Source organism: Pseudorca crassidens, chromosome 3 (assembly GCF_039906515.1).
Source record: "Pseudorca crassidens isolate mPseCra1 chromosome 3, mPseCra1.hap1, whole genome shotgun sequence".
NCBI classification, from domain to species: domain Eukaryota; kingdom Metazoa; phylum Chordata; class Mammalia; order Artiodactyla; family Delphinidae; genus Pseudorca; species Pseudorca crassidens.
In genome coordinates this window covers 14,190,375-14,213,827 of record NC_090298.1, presented here as the reverse complement: position 1 = coordinate 14,213,827, position 23,453 = coordinate 14,190,375, and the positions used below count along the sequence as shown (strand labels likewise).

Sequence of the window (23,453 nt, the reverse complement as noted above, 5' to 3'; positions counted from 1 at the left end):
TATACTGGAAAAATTAACTTAAGCTGGTAGTTTATCTTAACCATTTAAGAACAACTAACTAGGGCTCCCCTGGTGGCGCAGTGGTTGAGAGTCTGCCTGCCGATGTAGGGGACGCAGGTTCGTGCCCCGGTCCGGGAAGATCCCACATGCCGCGGAGCGGCTGGGCCCATGAGCCAAGGCCGCTGGACCTGCGCGTCCGGAGCCTGTGCTCCGCAACGGGTGAGGCCACAACACTGACAGGCCCGTGTAACGCAAAAGAAAAAAACAAATCCCCCCCCCAAAAAAAACCCATCTAACTATTAATGGTAGTCAGTGCCACCAAACGCACCATGTATTACATATTGTTTTAGGAGGCAGGAAAACTGAGGGAAAAAAAAATCATTCAGTGTTTGAGCCGGAAAATCTGGAGTCAGGGAGCTCAAAAGTTCTTCGTTAACAGTTCTGTGACCTTGAACAAGTTACTTTGCCTATCTGATCCCGGCTCTATGCAGCCAAAAATGACTGCCGTAAGAGCAAGTCGGTTGCGTCAAAGACATCAAAGGGTTACACTAGTGAAAATCACCAAGGCTTTGACTAGACACATTGCACTATATATAAATCTATTGCTTTATGCGTTTACACTGTTCGAATTTAGAAACTACTGCCTGTGCACTGTTTTCGTCTACTTTCCTGCAGGTAAGGTAGTTTATTTTCAGAAAAGAATTGAGGGCACTGTTGCCCTGCCGGAAGATAAGTCCCAGAGAGGTTTTGCGGAGTGGAGTTAACTATAGAGAAACCAGCTGGCTTCGGGGTGCATACAACCGAAATCCGCGGTTGCAGCAACTTCTGCACGAGAGGTGTCCTTTGAGTCCTTTCTCCTACCGCAAGGGTGGAAGAGCACGCCCGCCACAGAACGTGGCACCAGGGTTCACTAGGAGCAACCACTGCAGGAAACGATATTTACAAAGTCACCAGAACGGTTTCAAATAAACCCAGATACTCCCTGCAGGAGGGAGAGGGCGAGGAGGGCAGAGGGAGGATGCAGGTTCCAGAGGCGTCTGTTTTGGGGGCTCTGGAAGGTCGGTGAGAGTACCTTTGAGGGAGAGGGCGCACAGGGCTGGAAGCGGTCTCCTGGGAGCGTCCGTTAGTCCTCGGGGCCCACGCGACCTTCCCCTCGACCCCTGCTTAGCCGGCTCGGGCGCGCCCGCGGCGTCAGTCTCGCGACCCCCTTTGCCCTCGCGAGTCTCGCGTTCGATCATCCCGGCCCCTTCCAGCCCCGCGCCGCGGAATCCCACTCGCCCATCCAGTAACGGCTTCTGGACCCGTGGCCTCCGACCCTTCCCCCTCTCCTCCACCCGTCCCCCCCGCCCCCGCTCACAAGAGCTGCAGCGCCGCGCTGCTTGGGGAGGGGTAATCCGCCCCGGAACACACGTGAGCGGCCCTGGGGCGGGGTCGGCGGAGGCGGCTGAGGGATTTCCCCCACGCCCCCAATGCCGGCCCGCGGTCTCCGCACCTCCCCCGGGGTTCGCACCCGGCCCTCCACATCCCCATTCCCGGGAACGACCCTCCGCTCCTCCACGCCTACCGCCCCGCTCCAGTTCCCTCCAAATACCTCCCCCCGGCCCAGCCCCTCTGCTGCGCCGCTCCTCCCCCCTCCCCGGGTTTCCCCGGCCCCCGCCGTCGCCCCCCCCCCCCGCCCCCCAGCGGCCCGGCTCTCACGCGCCGCGGAATTCGGCACCGCCTCCATCAGAGCCGAGCCCGCGGTTCCGCGGAGCAGCCGCCGCCGTCGCAGCCGGGCCCTCTGCGTCCCCTCCCCGTCCCGCCCCTCGGCCCCTGGCGCCCCAGGCTCCGTCCCCACCCTCCTCCCGCCCCGCTTTCCTCCCTCCTTTCTTCCTCCCCCCTCCTTTCTCCCTTCGCCTGCAGCCCGAGCCGGGGGCGCTAGCCGGGCTGGCAGGAGGGCGGCGGCGGTGGCCCCACCACCATGAGCTTTGAGGGCGGCCCCAGCGGCAGTCGGCGCCGCGGGGAGGAGAGCGGGGACGCCGAGCCGCCCCCGTCGCCTCCGCCGCCGTCGCCAGGAGAGCCAGCCTCGGTCCCCGCGCCCCCGCGCTACCTGCCACCGCTGCCCGCGCCGCCCGCGTCCCCCGAGCGCCCCGCGGGGCCAGACGAGTCGCCAGCGGAGGTGGTCCCGCGGCGCAGCGGCGCGGAGGAGCTGCCGCCGGCAGGGCAGGAGGTGGCCGCGGCAGGCGACTCCGGGGCAGGTCCGAGGCGCCTTCCGGAGACGACGGTCCCGGAGGCGGCGGCGGGGAAGGAGGGCCCCGGGGAGCCGGAGGTCCGCGCGGGTGGGGAGGGAGAGCGGCGGGGCTCCAGCGACCGGCCCGAGACGCGCTCGGTATGCAGCAGCCGCAGCAGCAGCAGCGGCGGCGGCGACCGGCGCTCCGGGCACCAGCACCAGCACCACCAGCCCATCTGCAAGATTTGCTTCCAGGGCGCCGAGCAGGTAAGGCCCGGCGGGCCCCGGGCGCAGCTTGCTGTGGGGTCCGGCAGGGCTGGGCTGACTCCCGCTCTCGACGGCGCCCTGTCAGCACCACGGACAGCGCCCGCCTCTGGGTTCCTGGGCTGAGCGGTTGCCTGGCGGCTCCTGCGCGTTCCCTTTTCCTTTCCTGTGAAAGCAGATACAATTGTCCCGGTGGCGAATAGTGTTTGCTTTGGGCTACACTTGATTTTTTCTACCTGGTTTTGCAGTTACACATTCCTCAGGTGTTTTAGTGTTAATGCCATAAGTATCTCTTGTGTGAATTCCTTGATGGGTCTGGTTTATACATAGAGACAAACCTGTATTCCTTTTCTACAGGTGTATCGTGAGGCAGATAGTCTTAGAGGACAAACAGGGGGTGAGTCATGTCAAAACCAAAAAGGGCAGGGTCTTTCCTTATTGCCCATTTTGGTGACTCAATATCACTGAGGTGAAAAGCATGTTAGAGTTTTCATAAGAGAACTAAAACTACTTTGACCTTGTGAAAGAAAGAAACACAATTCTAAAATTATAAACTCCATTAGAGGTGCATGCAAACTTACATGCGAGTAATCACGAAGACAACAGGGATAATACATCTCTCTTACAAAATGTGTGGTCTGAGAAAACATTAGGTTTAATATTTTTCAAAGTAAGGAAATTGCATAAGAATATGAAGGCTTTCAGGAATATAGTCCCCTAAGTCAATATTTATGATGCCACAGTTAGAAAAAATAAAAGCATAATGCTATTGCAAGCTACTTTCTGGGATGGCATGCATTTCTTCTTTAGCAATGATTAAGAATAACTGCAGAGGAATTGCATCTGACCGTCCACTTAAAAGTTATTAAAGAGATTTAATAGTATAGCTTTTCCCCTAGGGTATTGGGAGCTGTATCCTGCAGATATTTCATATGTTGGTAGAACATTTATGTCATAACTCTAAGTAATATCTTTGAAATAGTTTTAAGACTTTAGTTGCATTCCCACCAGAGGTATGAACATTTAATTTCATTTTCTAGGATAGAGTTTGATGCTTGTATCCTTCTGGGTAAATGGCTTTGAAAGAAAAGAAAGCAACTGTTGGCTTTTTAAGATAGAGACACAATATATATTCATACTGAGTTGTTTTCTTTCCAGGGGGAGCTGTTAAACCCCTGCCGATGTGACGGGTCCGTTCGGTATACACATCAGCTTTGCTTGCTGAAGTGGATCAGTGAGAGGGGTTCCTGGACCTGTGAACTCTGCTGTTACAGATACCATGTCATAGCCATTAAAATGAAGCAACCTTGCCAGGTAGACATTTGTGACATTTTTTTCCCCCTGAAATAATGTTGCTAGACATGAGAATATTTGCATATGCTACTTAAGACATTTTATGCAAATCACACTAAAACCAAGATTTAGAATTTGTAGAGATGTGCTTTGAGAAATCTGTGACATTTTTATCTGAGAAACTCAAAAGCCATTTTTATTCAAATGTTCTCCTTTATTTGTTGTTTATTGATGAAATTATACCCATCCTTGTTTCTAAAAGGGCAAGTTGGTACAAATGTCTTACACTCAATTAACTCAATTTTATTCATTAGAAACGTTACACAAATTATTTTGTTAATTTAAGCATTGAAACTCTAAACGGGCTCCATTTACAGAAAATAGATGCACGTAAAGCAAAACTTTACTAGTCTGAAAACTTTGGTTGAACCTATTAGTTCTAATCTGAACAGTCTTTTTACTTAACCAAGCTTTCTTTTTCATATGAGTTTTTTTCACAGTTACATTTTGCCTACTTTCATTCATTGCTCTGTTCAGCTACATAGTGGATGCAGAAGTATTCCCAACAGTTACTCTCAATAATACTACCGAAATTGTATATATTCTTAAAACTTTTAGTGCATAATCACATAATAACATAATGCCCATAACCCGACAAAAGCCCATGGAAAAATAGGCTTTTGGTTTTTTTTGGTATAGTGGAACGGATTCAGTTTCTTGGAATAGACTGGTGGGATGTAAAATAATATTAAGAATGACATCTTAGATTAAAGCAGAATAGTGTGTAGTTGATGAGATCTGACAATGACATGGGACTGAAGTTCAGCAGACATAAAAGAGTAGGTTCAAAACACAGAGACGAAGGAGATAATGGAAGGAAAAGGAAGAGGGACTTAAAGTTAGGAGGGAAACAGTGATAAGGTCTAGTGTTCTCTATTTCTATTTAAATTACCAAATTTAGTTTGCATTGAGCAATAAAACAGGTGAAATTGTTAGTGATTGCAGAAGGAATCTGGATGCTGAATTAATAATTTAAATTTCATAGTTTTTAGTTTGTGCATCCTTCATATAGTTGCAATTAATTTGCATCTCTGATAGTCACCATTGAAGGCATGACTAGCAGGTATGAAATGAAAGTATGAATTTTCTCAAGCTGATCTCAGGCTTATAAATAATTTGGAAAGAAGATGAATAACTAATGTGGATGAATGATGTTATCATGGTGAAGATAGGCACAAACCTGACATATTTTCTCAGAACTGCTAATTGATTGAACTACTTGGTATCAATTTATTGATCCATCATAGTTCTCTTGAAAAACAGAGGGAGACATGTCCAAATACCAGAATATGAGTAGTATAATTGAATCTGCAATAATTTTATGAATAGAGTATGTGGAGATGAGAAATGGAGAGCTTTGAGGCTCCAGTGAAAAGTTCCATGAGAAGTGCTATGGTCAGATGTTCAAGATTGCTAAATATTTCAAAAACTTTAACTTATGGCCACAATATATTAATTCACTTGGGCTGGTTACTTCTGAAGTAAATATAAATAGGTCCTTGATATAATTTTAAAATAGAGAAGAGACAAAGGGTTGGGGCAAAAAATACTAGTTACTAATTCTAATCCTATAGCAAAATGAGTTATTACTGTATTTTGCTTCATTTAAAAAAATCAATAATCATTTTAACAAAAACAGTTCCCGAAGTGTGTATATGATATGACCAAAAAATCAAAAGAAAACAAAAAGCAACCAAAAGCCAAAAACTAACCTGGTATTACTAATACATTTAAGATTAATTTTATTATGACATATGCAAAAACTGCTGTAATCGGTAGCCTGATCTGTTTGTTGCAGTGAACTGCAAAATAATATTTAGAAACAAAACTGATATGAGTATGATGATGGTAGTTCAGATCATGCCTGAGAACATAACTTACCAGGACTGCATTATACGTTTATAAAGCTCAGGACACTTAATGAACAGAAATCAGTTATAAAATCCAAAGTGCGGATTATTATACCTAGGAGTAGTTTATTCTCAGATAAAATGTGACTGATTGTCTGACATTTCTATTACTGATGACCCAGAAACTGAGCATTTACTCTGATTTTTGGGTTTCTCCCTTGCTGGTGTGAGGCTAATCAGATTTAGCATTTATCATATTCGTGCTTTTATGGCATGGCAGAGATCCGTTTCCTCATGGCACAGGATCAAACAGGAACCATGTTATGACCCTCCCCTTCACTTTCCATATCCCTTTGTTCTAAGTATAGAGCCCTCCCAGAGCTGTGAGTGGGTGGTTCCTTGGACGTTCAAGAGAATAATAAACATTTACCGAACACTTACTTTGTGCCAGGCACTGTTCTAAGTGCTTTACACATAGTGATACTGATATTTAGTCTTCAAAATAAACCTATGAGGTAGAGAATATTATTATCTCTATTTTATATGGAGGCAAACTGAGGCACAGAATAGTTAAATAACCTCTACTAGGTGCATATCTAGTAAAAGGCAAAGCCAGGATTCAAACAGTCTGGCTCCGAGGTTCATGGTCTTAGCCACTGTGCCCCCACTGGAAAGTGTTCTTTTCAACTTCCTTGTAGCCATCCTGATGTGTCTGGGTCCACCACGACTAATCCTGTGTTATGCTAAGTCAAGCAGGAACTGGTTTCAGCCTGAGTCTCTTTGAGGGTCTAGAAAGGCTTTGACTATCTATTGCTGTATAGTCAAACTACCTCATATACTTAGTGGTTTAAACAACAACCATCATGTATTATCTCTTAAGAGTCTGCGGGTTGACTGAGATCAATTGGGAGGTTGCTGTCCACATGCGGCATCATTCAGAGTTTTGACTGGATGGGAACATGCAAGGTGGCTCACTCATTTGACTTGCTGTTTGTGCTGGCTGTTGGTTGGAAGCTCAGTTGGGGCTGTCAGCTGGTTACCCACTTCTCTTTCCATGTGATTTGGATGGCTCACAACCGTGATGATTGGGTTCCAGGAGCATAAAAGAGGAAGTTGCAGATCTCTTAAGGCCCAGCCTTGGAAGTGACATGCCTTTATGTCTGCTGCACTCCCTTGATTGAAGCAAGTCACAGGATCAACCAGATTAAAGAGAAGGAAAAATAGACTCCACCGCTGGAGTCTGCCCTTCTTTAAAGGGAGTGGACCTCTTTAATCCACAATAGGAGATAGCTTCTAAAATGGCACTCTCTACCTACTCTGGTCTTTACATTTGGTCCTCATCAGGTCCAGGTCAGTCAACAGGCATCACCATCACTTCCCTCCCAGGGCTCAGAAATCAAGAAGGTTAAAAAAATGTATGGGAGTTTGACTTCATCAGTGGTGCTTGATGCATATACTAAACCACTTTCAGAAGTGATTATTGCCATGACGTACCTCTGGGTGCTCAGAGGGACATGGGGACAGAGAAGGAGAAGAAGAGCTAACCAGGAAGCAGGTGTGTGTGAGGAAACCATGTTGCACTGTGTCTAAAACCTTAGTTTTAGACACAGAATTCTAATCTCAATGAGAATTTGGGTCTAAATCTCCCCATTTTGTGAGATTTTAGTGATGATTAATCTGTTTAATCATGTTTAATGCTTAAACACGACCCAATAGAAAACTGATGTATCCTCTACAATATATTTAAACCTTAATTACTGTATCATTAGCAGTAAGAGTTAATTAAGACATTAGAAATAATTAACATGCATTTATGTTCCTACCTCCTTGCAGAATCTCTTTTATCGATTACCATATTCAAGATGATGCATTAATGAAATTTTAAGAGTAAAAGCTAATTCTGTTTTGAATCTCACAGTATGGTATAAAATAAGTGCAATCTAAGAACCTATAAGATCAAATTTATTTTGAGATGGTGATATTTTAAACTAATTAAGCGAGTATATTTAGGGTTATGAATGCTTTCAGTACTTTTTCGAGAAATAGAGATGTTTGAAGAGATGACATTTACTAGATGAAGTGTTGTACGGGAAACTTTAAACTTTTTGTAAGGGATGGACTATAATGCCTAAACATAGGAAAATAGAGCGTTCACGGAAGGCAATAGCTGTGTTACCGTGGACGAGTTACTTAACTATTTGTGCCTCAGTTCACTCATCTTTAAAAGATAATAATGGCGCCTGTTTTATACGTATTTTGAGGATGAAATACATACATACCTATGGAGTGCTTAGAATAGTGCTAACAATAGTAGGTGTCATTTTAGTGTTGGCGCTGATGATTTTTACTTGTTCAATCAGCTAGCAGATGGGGACCTTCATTTGCTCACAGCAGCAGTGCTCACAGGTCCCCGTTATCTCCTTCAATCTCTTGTCACCAAAATGAAGTTAATGACTCTTCTTTCCATATCATTCTTTATCTCTGGATATTTACTCCCTGCTTTTTCTAGGTGAGCCCACCTTGGTTTCTGACCAAATTTGTTATTGTAAATAAAGAAGGAATCAGCATTTAAAAAATCAGATGTAGGGCTTCCCTGGTGGCGCAGTGGTTGAGAGTCCGCCTGCCGATGCAGGGGACACGGGTTCGTGTCCCGGTCCGGGAAGATCCCACGTGCCGCGGAGCATCTGGGCCTGTGAGCCATGGCCACTGAGCCTGCGCGTCCGGAGCCTGTGCTCCGCAACGGGAGAGGCCACAACAGTGAGAGGCCCGCGTACCGCAAAAAAAAAAAAAAAAAGAAAGAAAACTCAGATGTAGTGAGCTATAATGATCTCAGCACATGGGAGCATATTTACTCTCCAGTCGTCCCTCCCCATGGGTCTTCATTGGAGTCAGCTCAGAAGCGGAGTTATGAGATGCTTTTGCATGTGGCCAAGCACAAGGCAGCGCTCTTCGGCGTCACTGGGTACCGGTGTGTGTTTATGCTTTGGAAAGGCCCCTGGTGGTTGGGGTGTATGTGAGTAAAGCAGGAGGTTGAAGAACCCCCAGAGATCCCGGGCAAGGGGAAATCGCAAAGGACACAGGCAGGTAGTCCAGCATCAGTCACAGCGAATCGTGGTGTCCATCAGCTTTTTTTCCTCCTTTGTTACTCAGAGCACCAGAGGAAAGGAGTGGCAAGGGACTTGCGGAGTAGGGATTGAGACTTGCAGATGGGCCACCTGTCTTTGCGGATAGTAGAGCCCTGGCCATCTTTACCAGCCTTTAACTTTTGTATTAGTCTTCCCCTTACTGCTTTTCCTTTAAACTCTTAAAATGGGCTGTCAGCAGCAAGTCTTCTTACAGCAGTGAGAATGACTGGAGAGACTCCTAGGAAGGAGGGTAGTTTTCATTTTTATCCATATTCTTATCATGATGGGGTTCATCATGATAGTTTTGAATTAGAGAGGAAGTTGGCACTAGGTAGGTTCACCTTGGCTACTGTTCTAAGGTGCAGCTTCTGAACCTATTTGTAAAGCGTTTATAGAACTTTAATGAAATCCTTGAGGGCCCTCTGATCATTATTTTCCTAAATAGGGCTCTGTCATGAAAGGGGTATTTCCTTCTTCAGAACTGATTAAGTTGTTCTCATGACATAGCTGATGCACTAGAAGAGACTGACAAATCCTCATTGAAAATTGACGTGCGATTTTGAAAGTGTATTAAGAAAACGTCAGCGAAAACGTCAGCGCATGACAGTGTTGCATGCTGTCAGTTGAAATACTTCAAGGCGTTTGTATTTTATGGATTAAGAATGTCTGCATACATACAGCCTGGTTGAAGTGGTAAAGCCACCACTTTTACTTCTCTAACTGTTGCTCTTATAGGTTTGATAGCAAATGACAAGCAGAGGGGAAGCTTTTTATTACCATGCCTGAATAACTAAGGAACAATGTTAAAACGTAATATTTAAATACATGTACTGACATATTTGATAGGTAATTAAAAACGTCAGAATTAACAAAGAACACATCACGAGGCAACTCTCTGGCCTTTGAGGTGATTTTTGTTTCATTTGCTTACTAATTCTCAAAACACTCAAATCTGCATTTTACTCACTAGAACAGATTAATGATCCTCTAGTGAATAAAATATGTAAATTATACTTTGTCTACTACTCTAGCCATCTTATTTACTGTATAGACCATATGTACAGTGATTTTACAATTTGTTTCAAAGCCAGATGGTTCTGAGATGGTAGTAAAAAAAAAAAAAACGATGGGGACCGTTTAGGGCATCGTGGACTGGTGTTTGCTTTTATCCTTTATGCAGAGAGGATTGGGGCTGATGTGGTCCCGATAGTGATAACTCTCCAGAACTTTCTTCTCCACATGTGTTTGCTTTTCTACCTTCTTTATAGCTCTTTTTAAATGTATTTTCCTTTCGACGGCTTTCTCTTCTTTGCTCTCTTGGCCTCTCCACTCAGCTGCCGGTAGAAGAAAGAAAGATCTGAGTGGGATAGATTTTGGAAAAGATTATGTGACACAGCTCAATGTAGCTTGACAGTCATTTTCTTGGTCACTTTGTGGGTATTCAGTGAGTATTTGTGGTATGAATGAGTGAATGAATACATGAGTCAGTGTTTTAGAAAGGTAGAGAGAATCATGGGGGTCATGTTCATATTTCTGCAGTGAGAATATGACTTAAGGAAACAAGTTGCATTTACCGCTCACCCATTAGCCATCTACTGTCAATTTTCAACTTGTTCTTAAATTGATCTGATAATTCTATTCTGAATCTGCCTGGGAAAATATGTTCAGTTCTTCAGACCACAGGAAGAAGTCTTAAGAGCAGGATCTATTTTTAAAAACCTAAAATAAAAAAAAAAATGCTTCCAGTGAGACATATCTGCTCTTTTCAGAAAATAAAATGTCATGAGAAAAGCCTCAGTGAATGTGAAATTACCCATGTGTGACACACTTGGTTTCTTGAGGTTGTCACTGGTTGAAGGATTTCATCTAGCATTTGTTCAGAGAATTTGAATAATTTGTTGGAAATTTTACTGTATGATTGAAGATATAGATGAACTGCTAGGAATGTCTACTGGGTATAATATTTTTGATGTGAAATCTGCCACTGGGCTGAAAACAAGGTGACGGATTTTTTTTTTTTTTCAATGAGCAGTTTGTACAGCTGCAACATAACTTCGAAAATGAGTTTCCACTGGTGAGTACACTACTCCAACACAGGGAAAGGCAGCAAGAGAACAGACTCTTTATCCCTTACTCATTTCCTGCTTTGTCTTGGCGCGTGGCTTTGCTGTGATGTGACTGATGTTTGCTGAAAGGATTGGAACAAAGGAAACTCAGCTTCCTTCTATTTTTGGACCTTCTAAGAGTAGAATGGGATGACTCTGAGGGCACAGCTCGAGTGCTTCCGACCCTTCAGAGTGGCAGGGAGGGGACGAGATAATCACCTACAATTACAAGTAAATGGATGGCAGACACTGAGGACTTGGCCAAGAAAAACTGCACTTGTGGCTTGTGCTTTCTGTATCCTTGGACATTCGACAGCTTCTTGCCTGTGCCCATAACTCATAATTCAACAGCTGTTCTTATGACTCAGCCAAATGAAGTCCCACATGAGTAGAGGTGGGCTGGGAGCAGTCCCGTGGGAAGATGTGACAAAAACCTGGAAGCGTTTCTGTGTAGGTAAAGTCGATAAGAGAACTTACTGGGGAGATATTTCTTATTCAGTCCTTCCTTTAGGTGTATATGCTCTGAAAGCTGCTGTCTGAAAACCTGTTTTTTTCTTCAGTTTTCATCTCTTTGACATAGTTCATTTTGACTGATGACACCTGGGCACTGTATCCTTAACATGGTAACAGAGTTCCATTGCCCTAGTGTGCCTTTTGGTTTCATTTCTCATTTTGGCATGCTAATTATGTGCAAGTGGCCAAGGCTTAATTTGGGCGTAGGGGGCCCTCCTCATGTGAATGGAGCATCAAGCTCTTATTTCGGGAACCCTCTGGGCACTCCTTTGTTATATATGGACGTGCAGTTGTGCGCTGACACTTACGTGTCATGGCTCCGAGGTACAAAATAGTTCAGATAAACAAGGAACTATTTCAAGAAATATATACAGGCTTGCCTTGGTTTGTTCAGCTTGTTTTTTTTTTAAAAAAAAGATTTTAAGAAGGATAACATCTCTCACAAATATTAGGGGATTTTACTTATTGTGAAAGAATATTCCAGAAGCCACGGGAAAGACTTTTGCTCTTTTCTCCCCCCGCCCCAGTATTAACTTCTTTTCTGTGTTACATTTGCAGATTTTAATATCAGTATGTATGTAAGTGCCCCCTCTATTAATTTAAAGGAAAAAAAATAAAGAAAATTAAAAAAATTTTACCAAATTTTGGTAAAATTAGTTGCAATCTTGAGAGTAGGGTAGTAAAGAGCACAGGATTTGCCAGGCATACATTGAGCATTCAGTATTTCTCTTACCCTCCTTCCACCTCTTTCTTTCTTTTCTTGACATACCCGTATCTTTTTAGTGGGAGCAAGTAGATGGGAGGTTTCCGGGGGAACCTCCAGTTCTTTGGAGAGAAAGACACAGTGAACAGGGGTGACAGCCCTTGCCCACATTGTGTTCTCTAGGACCAACAAGCATGCCCAAGTGCAAACCTGGAAGGTTAAAGAAAATCTTGAATGAAAAATCCCTTTCAATCCCCTCCCGAACTGTCTTTCTTTACCTTTCATACCACAGTAGCTTCTATGAAAGGCATTTTCAGATCTAGACAAGACTTTTCGGCAATTTGAGAAGTAGTAGAAAGAAGTAGGAAAATGCTAAGCCAACAAAATTACAACTAACTGTAGCTTTGAGTGACACATGGTCCTTAGACTATGGGGGGAAAGACACTGAAACCTCCTTGGGTAGTTTAGTGAAACGTGTAAGGATGGGTGAGGAATCTCTCTACCTCCTGTCTGCCTCTTCTCTCTGACCTACACCCTACTAAGACTGAAGATAGTATATGTTACATAGGAGGAAATCTGAGGAAGAAATACATTACTTTCATTTTGGACATGATTAAGCTCTACTACAGTAAACTCCAGGGGAAAATTGTCAAGCATTCCTTGAATTGCTTGTGGGGGAAATTCCAATGCCAAGTGATGGTGAATGCGTGGAGATTATTAATATAACAGGGCATAGCGTTGGATGAATATGTGTTTATTTTTCGTTTAGAAGATGATCTTACTCATATCAAGGGGTAGCCTCAAAATATTTCATCTTTTTTCTCCTACTATAAATCAAATAATCAGTACTTCTTTATCGATTATTTTTTCACTGATCAATAAACCACTACCATGTTGCAGGCACTGTTCTAGGTTCTAGAGCTCCAGAATTTGTTAAAATTTAAATTCTTGATGATAAGGGACAAACAGTAAGTAAACAAACTAGGTAATTTTAGATTATGTTAATAATTCCGGTGGAAAAGAATCTGAGTGATTAAAAAAATGGAATCCTACAACGAATCATGTGATACTGGATTAGAGGTGGGAACATCAGTATAAACTCATGTTTTGCTTAATACAGATACAAACGGTTACATATGGAAATATTTTTAGACCTGTGCTTGTGCCTGGGTTAGTATACACACATACATTTCCTAGCTCTGTCTATTGAGAAGGCCTAATAGTAACACCCCAGTAACAATAAGTTTACCTAGCACCAGATCTTGGTTTCCAAAACCATTCTCCAATAAAAGGAACCAGTCTCATACAAGGTGCTATTCTTACACAAGGTGAGACTGGAGTATCTTGCTCCAGAAAATGGAGTGCTCAAAAAGACAAAAGGATGAGGCATAGCAAAGGAACATAAGAGCCAACTTGAAAGAGCCCCCAGTGGCTAAACCAGGAGTGATTTGAGCAATGAAACAAATAATGTAGTTTTGGGTTATAACCTAAACTCTAATATGAACATCTATGAGTGCATATTGTTATAAATAAATGACTGAATGAATCAGTAAATGGGGGAAATAGACAATCTCCCTTGCAGAAGAATTCCAAATTATTTATTTATATACTGTCCCCTCCAGGAGGTGGACCTCAACTCCCCCTGGCCCTTGAGTGTGGGCTGTACTTGGTGACTTGTTTCCAAAGAGTAGATTGGTTACAGAGTGGAAAGTGGGGAGAGGGAGTAACTTTACAGTGGAGAAGCCTGGCAAATGCTACCTAAGCCCGGTGACCAAGTTTAACATTATCGGTGATGTCATGTTGATACTGTATGCCTTCGGTATGATGTAATGAGACTACTTTATCTCTGTGGTCTTCCCCCTAAAACTCCATAGCCCTAGTTTAACCATGAGAAAAAGAGCAGGTCAAACCAAGTTGGGGGACAGTCTGCAAAATACCTGACCGGTACTCTTCAACACTGTGAAGAAAAAACAAGGAAAGTTTGACAAACTGTCACAGAGCAGAGAAAGCTAAGGAGACATGATGACTAAATGTCATGTGGTGTCCTGGATGGAGTCCTAGAACAGAAAAAGGACATTAGAGAAGAACTAGTGAAATCTTAGTAAAGTGTGGAGCTTAGTTAATATTATAGTAACGTACCAGGGTTGGTTTACTAAGTTGTAAATAAATGTACCTTAGCAATGTAAAAGGTTGACAGTAGAGGAAACTGTGTGCAGCATATATGGGAACTCTTTGTACTATCTTTGCAACTTTTATGTACATCTAAAGCAACTTTAAAATTCAGTTTCTTAAAAATTAAAAAAAAAAATTTTTATTTTTTGTACACGCTGTGCGGCATGTGGGATCTTAGTTCCCTGACCAGTGATCCGACCTGCACCCCCTGCAGTGGAAGCACTGCAGTCTTAACCACTGGACCGCCAGGGAAGTCCCCCGTGTTTTGTTTGTTTGTTTGTTTTAAAGGTATGGGGAAGGCTAAGTGTATTTAGATAGAAGGGGTAGGGAAAGTCTTTGAAGAGGTGACATCCGAGCTTAGATCTAAAGACTGGTGATGATTCCCCTCTGAAAAAACTCTTTGAAGAGCATTCTGGAAGGGGAAGCGGCTAGACTAAAGACTAAGTAGGAAAGAGCTCGTTGCATTGAAGGGAGTAAGAAGAAGTCCACGAGTGAGTAGGAGTAGGAGACCTTGGGGAAGCCGGGATGCACCTTACCACGGAGGCCATCGTGAGGGAGGCGTGTTTCACTCTAGGAGCAATGGGACATCACTGTAGAGTCTCAGGCAGAGGAGCAATATAATAAAAGTAACAAATGCCTTTGGTTACCTTGTAAAGACTGGGTTGGAAGGAGCCTGGGCTGAGAGCAGGGGTGCTGTTAGAATGCTCCCCGATGGCTGGGAAGGACATAACAGGGGTGCTCATATTAGGATGATGGCAGCAGAGATGAAGAAGAGTGGATCCATTTGACAAATGCTTTGAAAGTAGAAGCAAGAGTTAAAAAAATTTTTTGTAATTTATTTTGTGACAAAACACCTGAACTGAGTTGAAGCTATTTATAGTCTTTATCTCAGGTAGTGTCAACTTTCATATATTGTGCCATAGAAATATTGTGATTGGTTACAGGATGTTGACCTAGATCCTGCTGAGCATGTGGGATATTACATAATACAATAAAAATGTACCATATCATATTTTCAAAATCTGGACAATTTGGAATTCTGAAACACATATGGCCCAAAGTGTTTTGGGTAAGGGATTTTGATCTAACATATGGTCTATCTTGTAGAATTGTTCCATGTGCTCTTAAGAAGAGTGCGTATTCTGCTGTTGTTGAGTGGTGTGTTCTATAAAGGTCTGCTTGGTGTAGTTAGTTTTTAGTGTTGTTCATGTCTTTTATTTCCTTGTTGATCTTTTGTCTAGTTGAAAGTGGGGTATTGAAGTCTCTAAATGTCATTGTTGAATTGTCTTTTTCTCTCTTCAATTCTGTCAGTTTTTGCTTTATATATCTTGGGGCTCTGTTATTAAGGGCAAATACATTTGTAAGTGTTAAATCTTCTTGACAGATCGACTTTTTTATCATGAGAAAATGGCCTTGGTCTCTAGTAACAATTTTTATCTTTAATATATTGGTATAGCCACTCCAGCTCTCTTTTGGTTACTGTTTTGTGATGTATCTTTTTCATTCTTTTACTTTCAACCTATTTGGTTTTTGAATCTCTAGTGTGTCTCTTGCAGACAGCATATAGTTGGGTTATTTGGACCTGTATATAGTTATTCCTGAAATAGAGCCTTACGAAAGTCAACGAATGTTGTTGAGATTGCTTTTTTTGTGCAATTATCAATTTAGAAGGATCTGTTATTCTGTTGGAACACGTACAGTTCTGCCAGGTTTTGGATTTGTTGTTTATTCATTTATTTATTCATCCATTTAATAATCCAGCAAATATTTATTAATTACTTTACTAGGTGCCAGGCACTGTTCTAGGGACTGGAGATGAAAAAAAGAATAAACAAAAGAAATAAAATCCCTGCCCTCAGAGGGCATACATTCCAGAGAGGGAGACTGATAATATACAAGTAAAAATTCCAAGTAAAAGAATTCGTAAATTAATTAATGGTAAGTGCTAAGGGAAAAACACTGGGCAAAGAAGGGGGATATGAAATGTTGAGAGGGGTGGTTAAAATTTTAGATGAAGTGGTTAGGGAAGGCCATCTTTGATGTTGATTGACAGAAATTCTTCATCTATGGCTTTCTAGAAATAAGATATACTAGTGAATGTTTACGATGATTAGTTTTCCTGCTGAAGTACATTTCATTCTGAGTTTTAGTTTTCCACGAGTAGACTGGAGAGGTCAATATTTTACAGCCTATAGTTTTATAATTTGCATCAATATATTAAATGCCTCAACAGGGGCCCAATTTCCTTGATCTGTTGTATGTATATGTTGGATATTATGATGAATATTCAAGACATTGGTTTTAAAAGCCAGGAAAAAAGGGTATGATCAGACAGGTATTAAGAGAAAAAGAGTAGTGAGAAATAGTGAAAAATGTATTCTAGATTCTAAGAATCACAAATGCTTAATTTGCTCTTCCTGAGTTATTTAAAATATATGTTTATGTTGTCACATTCACTGTTCAAGCTACAGAATTATCAAGGGGTTAGGATCTTAAAAGCCATCATCACATATGAGAAACATATGAGAAATTTAGCCTATTTGAATTATAACTATTTTAAATACTGATTTTTATGAGTATATTTTATAAATACAGTGATAATAAAACACTCTTCTAGGACAAATACATTTTATTTCTGTTGAAAAACACACATTTTCTGAGATGGATTGTTTTGAAGAGAAGCTCCCTCACCTCATGGAATGCCATCGAGGAAACTTGGCTCTTTGGAGAATGAATGTGTGAGGCTTTAATTTTCAAGTTACTATAATTAGGAGCTATTGATGTGGCTTGTACATGACTTGGTCACTGTGAAAGTCATGCAGTGGCTGAAAGAGGGGAAATGACTTTTTATGTTGCTCTTAGAGCTACAGAAATTGATATTTGGGCTTCCAAAATCCACTTGACATAAATGGCTTCCATTAATCAGTGCAGTGGAATGCCGGGCAGCCCATCTTTGTTGAATCTCTGTCATTGACAGAGAATGAACACAAAGGAGTTCTGAAGGTTGAACACTTCTTCCTCCTCTTCAGAAAACTTTTAATAATATGGAAACAAATTTTGTTTGAGCTTATGGTACTTGGAATAATCCGTTCCCCAGATTTGATGGGAAATGTCATCTGAAACTTAAAGCCCCTAGCTTTTGAAGGCATGAGCATAAGTGGGTTAGTAAGATCTTTTATTCAGGAGAAAAGTGATGGTTGTTTCATGGGGAGTGAGATGTTATAGTCATGAACATGTACAGGAAGGAAGATAGATCATTCTTAGGACAAGTATTCTCCATGGAGCCCTAGTGTGGGTTTCCTTTGTTTGTTTGATTGTACTGGACTAGTTTAGATCATCTGTTAAAAGTCTAAAACCTTTCAAGATAAGTCAGTATCTTGAGGGTTTATATAAAGAGCAAGCATCTGATTATTGGTATCCCTTTTGCTAATTAGATGTCAGAAGAGCTTCTCTGGGCAACTCTGCCCTCTAGTGTCTCCTGATAACTACAGTCATGTTCTCGAAATTTGACCCATGGTGCCCAGAATTCCATTAGGTTAGAGATATTTATATATATATTTTTCCATCTCGTTTGAAAATAAATTTGGCCTAGGTTCCATTTACTTAAAAGGCTTTGACATCTGTTATTATTTACCTAATTTGTTTCAGAAAAGGCACTTCCCCCCACCCCCCAATTTGATTAGATTTTGATTATATCAAACATTGTCTGTTTTTTTAATTCCACTTTGCAAGTTTGGGGTTTTAAACTTTAGTCTGTTCAGAGATTTTGGAATAACTACTTATTAAATAGTTTAAGAATATAAATCATGTGAACTCAAGCAGAATGTTAAATCCATTTAAAGTTATTTTAGGGAGTACATTCACATTTTGATTGCCCGTTGAATATTTGGGTACAACAAGTTTAAACAGAAGATAATTACGACATCTAGCGTCTCTGCCAAAGTATTTGTAACATATTGATGATCAAGTATTTTAGATATTTTTGAAATAAGACGAAAAGAATATCCCTTATTTGGATTCATGTATTTAAGAAAAACTGTTGACCAAATATTGGGGCAGTTTCATTATTTGAAAGAGAAACTGATTATATTTCAGCTTCTTTTGTTCAGCTTTAGTCTTTTTCAAAGAGGGCCTTTTATTTTGCTCAGGGCAACATTTTTAAAGAGTATTAGATGAGAAGCAATTTTCATGATGTAAAACTTAGGAACTATGTGTGAAAATGAGGTTTTTAATTACTGCTGATTGTTTTTACTAATGGCAGGTCATCTTGCTTGAGGGAGAAAATTTTTTCCAAGAGGGTTAAGTTCTTAGCTAACAACCAGAGGAACCTTAATTAAGCGGTCCCGGCCATCTCCTGAGGTTCGTCACTCGGGGGACGGACCATGAAGAGTGAGTGTTTCTGTCTGGTTTTGAGTCCCCAGGAAAGGCTTTGTACCCTGGAAATAACTGGAATAAAAAAAAAGCAATAGAGGAAGGAAAAAGGAAAGATAGAATTTTCTTTTTCTAAATGGGAACTATATTTTTATTTTGGAGGTACAAAACATTTCAAGAACATTAATAGTGGGTATTAGACAAACAGGTTATTTGTCTTGAAGTATGTGACTATCCTTTCCAGAGCAATGAGGCCACAGTTACTCTTAGTTCAATGCTTGGAAAAGATGACCTATTAGTTACTGAAAATGAACAATACATAACTAGCTCAAAGGACTTGGTTAGTAACACTGTCCCTGCCTTTTTGGCTGAGTAACTCATTTATTAAGAAGGACAGGAAAGCATGGTAAAAGGTGGAAAGGATGTTATGCTCTGTCGGGGAAAACCATTTCAACACTGTGGTTTCCAGCATCACAGGCCGGGTGGGGGCCTGTAGGTATATGAGGCTTCCGATAGATGACTATGGGAGCATAACATTCATTAAATATGTTTTAAATAGGGATAAGGTGGGGGGGGGACTTTAAGTGAACAGATAAATATATAAAAGAAGTACACTGCCTTTTACATAAAGATACTCTTGCCTTATTAAAAATTGGAAAGTATTTTGAGGCCAGCATAGATTTCAGAGAAGATTTAAAAAGCTAAACATGATAATGATTGCATAAATTAGCATGGTTAATTTGTAGCTGAATATCTTGATCGTGTATGTTTTAGTTTGGACAGCTAGAAAAATGTTCTTCCTCAGATTTTCATAGGGTGAGAAAAATGGCTTATGTTACTTAGTAAATGCCTTTTTGTCTGAGTAGCAGACCATAGGTGCTAAATGAAATAAACACAAGTAAATTAAAATTATTTCATGAGAACAATAACATGTTTTCAGCAGTTAAGTCTTTAGCAAAATACAGAGCGTATTCATTTTATGGTGCTATTGCAGCAAAGGGTTGATAGCAAATTGGGACAGTTTTCAATGAAATAGCATGAAGTTTCATTGAGAGTAAGGAGAGAAATTCTTACATCAATAATGTATCTGCATTACACGTTCTGTATTAAAACATATTCCTTTAACCATTTCCCAGCAGCTCCGCATTGACATAAGACTAGTATTTCCATAAAGAACTAGGAGAATATTGGCCATCGTTGAAGGCAGTTTTAGTTTATAGTTTGAAGGCAAACTATACTTCAGATAAGGTGCTAATTATATATGGATGACAGTTCTATGATCTAAAAAGTAACACAGAACTCCTTATCAATTGTGAGTCAGAATTTGGCCAGCACTTTAGAAGCGAGCTCATTTCTCATGTGGTATCAGAGTCTGATAATGGAATTTCTTCTACATGTCTGATCAAAACCAAACAGTGCCAGCAAAGTGACTTTACAATGATTAAATTATACGATTATTATCTTTTAAGGATCTAGTAAATCCATTCAGAACTCAGTACAAAAATTATATTGCTTTGTATACTTAGAGATATTTATGGATTAAAACTAACTTGATTGCATGGCAAGCAACAGTGTAAAGTGATGTAGATCAGACAAGCGTTTACTTTAAGCAAATCCCAATACATCATTTCCAGGACTGAAAGTGTTTCTTAAGTGTGGTTGAGAGCGATCTGGTGTAGGAGGATGTAGGGTATGTTTGGGCATCTCCCCTTGTACACGCTTTCTCAGGCTGACTGTGGCTGAGCCTTTGATGAGCTCAGAAAATAAGCACATTTATTGTAAAGTTTGTGTCGCACTACAAGGACTGCTTATAGAGATTCTAACTGATAATAATAATAACTGCCATTTATTGAGCTCTTGTGTGCTTAAGAGGCATTGCCTGACTTAATTCTCACAAATGCTGTAAGAACGAGCGTGTAGAAAAATGTGTCTCACTTGGAGGTGCTTCAGTATAAGTTGTGCCCGCATGTACAGGATCAATCAAACTCTCTGGCGTTCAGAAAAGTTTAAATCATTTTGGGAAAATGGAAAAACACTTTCCGACCTGTTAAGGAGCCTGAATCCTAGTTTATGAGTCACCACATATCACTGTGAGATTTGGGGTAAATTTAATAATTTACTGAACTGTTTTTAACTACACAAGTAACTCAGGAAAACATAATAAAAAGTATGTTAAAATTTTAGTAATTCAGATAATACAGAGACCAGTAAAATGGATAATTCCTCTCTTTTTTTACCCCCAAGGCCCCACCCCAATCCAGGTAATCACTGTTAAAACATTGGTCTGTAGCCTTCTAGTACTTTTTGAAGAATGCATTTACACGTATATACATATATGTTTGTGTATTTATAGTATTTTTCCCTCACTTCGTGCCTTATTCTTTAGTTTCTTTTACTTGATAGTATGTCATCACACATGACTATTATTTTTTTAACTAATGCATTAATTATATTCTTCAGAATGAATCTAACAGTTTATTTAACAGTTTTCCTGTTGAGGGACACTTAGGTAGTTTATAATTTTTCACTGTTATAAAAATGCTGCAGTTAACCCTACACACATGTTGGGAACATTACGGTAGGATTGAGCCAGATGTGGAAATGCTGGGTTATGAAGTACGTGCCGTTAAACTTTTGAAAGACACTTGCAAATTGACCACCATCAGCACTGTATTAATATGACTCTCCGTCAGCAGCGTGAGACAGTGGCCATTTTCTGTATCTTCAGCAACACTGGAAATCATCAATTATTAATTACTAGTAAACTAAATTATTAATGTTTTATACAAGTAATAGCTTGTTATTTTAAATTGCATTTTCTTAATTATTAGTGAGGTGGAATACTGCTTTCTGTGTTTACTAACCATTGGCATTTCTGTGTGTGTGCAAATATGTTCATATCCTTTGCCTGTTTTTGATCGAGATCAAGTTTATTTGTTTAAAAATTTACGTTCACATCATTACAAACTTTTCCCCTTTTCTTGGCCAGCTTGATCTGTGAGTTTCTCTTATGTAACTTAGAATCTAATTGGGATATAGACATTAACAAGTCATCATGCAGTTAATTTTTAAACGTATGAGGATTATCTTTGTGTTACTGATAGCCTTGTGATTAGAAAACATACTTGATATGAATTCAGTCTTTCAATATTTGGTGAGACTTGAATTTTGGCCAGCTATATGGTTAATTTCTATAAATGTGTGATGTGTGCTTGAGAAGAATGTGTTTTCTTCAGTTATTGGATGCAGTTTCTCAAGTTTAATTGGATTGTCCAGTACAGCTTGCCCCACCCCTTACAGAATTTTTGAGTTCCTAAGGTGAAGCTAACAGATTTGTTGGACATGTAGCTACAGAAAGCTCCTTTCCCAACCATGTCAGATAGGATTTGGTTTAGATGCCAGTGGTGAATATCCAAAATATCTGAAGCTCAGAAAATATAAGAATTTCTTTCTTTCTTTCATAAAAATGTCAGGTAAGGTGCTCCAGGGTGGTGCAGGTGCTCCATGTGTCAGAGTCCAAGCTCTTCCTCCTATTGTCCTGATATATGTGACCTCCATCTCAAGTGCATCTTACTGCCGATAATGGCTGCTTCAGCTTCAGACATTACATCTACATTCCAGGACAAAGGAAAAAAGAAGGGAAAGAACACTCCTCTAGAGATGTGTGGAAATGTCTAGAGGCCACTTCTCAGAAGTGGGGCACAGTACTTCAGACTATGTCCCATGGGCTACCACTTAGTCTGATGATCACATCTAGCTGCAAGGCAAACTAGGAACTGTTTGGTCTTTATTCTGGTAGCCTGTGACCAGCCTAATTTTGGGAGGACTTTAACAAAAGGGATAAATAGGTATTGAGCAACGATTAGCAGTCTCTGCTATAAGTTCTATCAATATGTACATCTATCAGTTAATACTCAGTTTATTGAATACAAGTGTCCTGAAGTATAAAGAATACCAAACTTAAGTTTGTGTGCAATCTTTGTTAAAATACTTAGAACTCCACCTTTTCCACATCTTAAACACAACTCTGAGCATGCTGTACCCCTTCTTAAGAGCCTCTTCAGCAACTACCAGTTGCCTACAGAGTCACATTCATGCTCCCTAGCATGGTGTTGACGTCAAGATCTTAACTGAGCTGGCCATATCTGAAGTTACCAAAAGTATGCCTGCTTCCTGTGCTGCTTCTTGTGATCCTGCCTAAGAGTTATTCTTGTTTTCCCAGCACAAACCGTGAACCCTGTCTTAGTTCCTGTGCCGATGACACTCCTTTGTCATCTAGGAATGCGATTTCTCTGTTTTCTACATGGAGAAATCTCCTCTTGCTTCTTGAGTCTAATCTGAAAGCCACATGTCCATTGAGACATCTCTGATCACTCCAAAATGTGCATAATCTTCCTGTTGGAACTACCACGACACTATCTTTTCTGAGCTTCTGTAACTGTGTCCACATTTTGTCTCTCCATTACACCAGGAAGCATTTGAGGGCAGAACTGGTGCCTGAGTTACTTTTCCATCCTAGCCATGTGTATAACATTGGACAATGATACATCAATAAAGGAAGTTAAATAAAGTGAATGATTGATTGATTGTAAAATGTGTGCATTTAGTGCCATAATATTTATTTTATACAAATCTACAATATTACATTACATTAACGTAATCTATTCTCTGTGTGGTCCAAATGACGTGGTCAGTGCTTGATCACAGTAATAAGCAGAGATGCTTTTAGTTCAAAGATACCATAAGTAGCTGCAGGCGGGGAGAGAAAACATGATACCACTTACTGCA

The 23,453-nt window shown here is 40.8% G+C and overlaps 1 protein-coding gene across 1 annotated transcript in view; it reads left to right on the top strand.

The window, feature by feature from the left end:
* Positions 1-1,818: 1,818 nt before the first annotated feature.
* The window catches only part of MARCHF11 (membrane associated ring-CH-type finger 11), a 119,320-nt gene continuing 97,685 nt past the window's right edge, over positions 1,819-23,453 (top strand). Inside the window, exons 1-2 of the mRNA XM_067730048.1 lie at positions 1,819-2,476; positions 3,632-3,787. Of these exons, the coding sequence (XP_067586149.1) occupies positions 1,961-2,476; positions 3,632-3,787 (672 nt within the window). The 5' untranslated portion in view covers positions 1,819-1,960. The remainder of the gene's footprint in view (positions 2,477-3,631; positions 3,788-23,453) is intronic.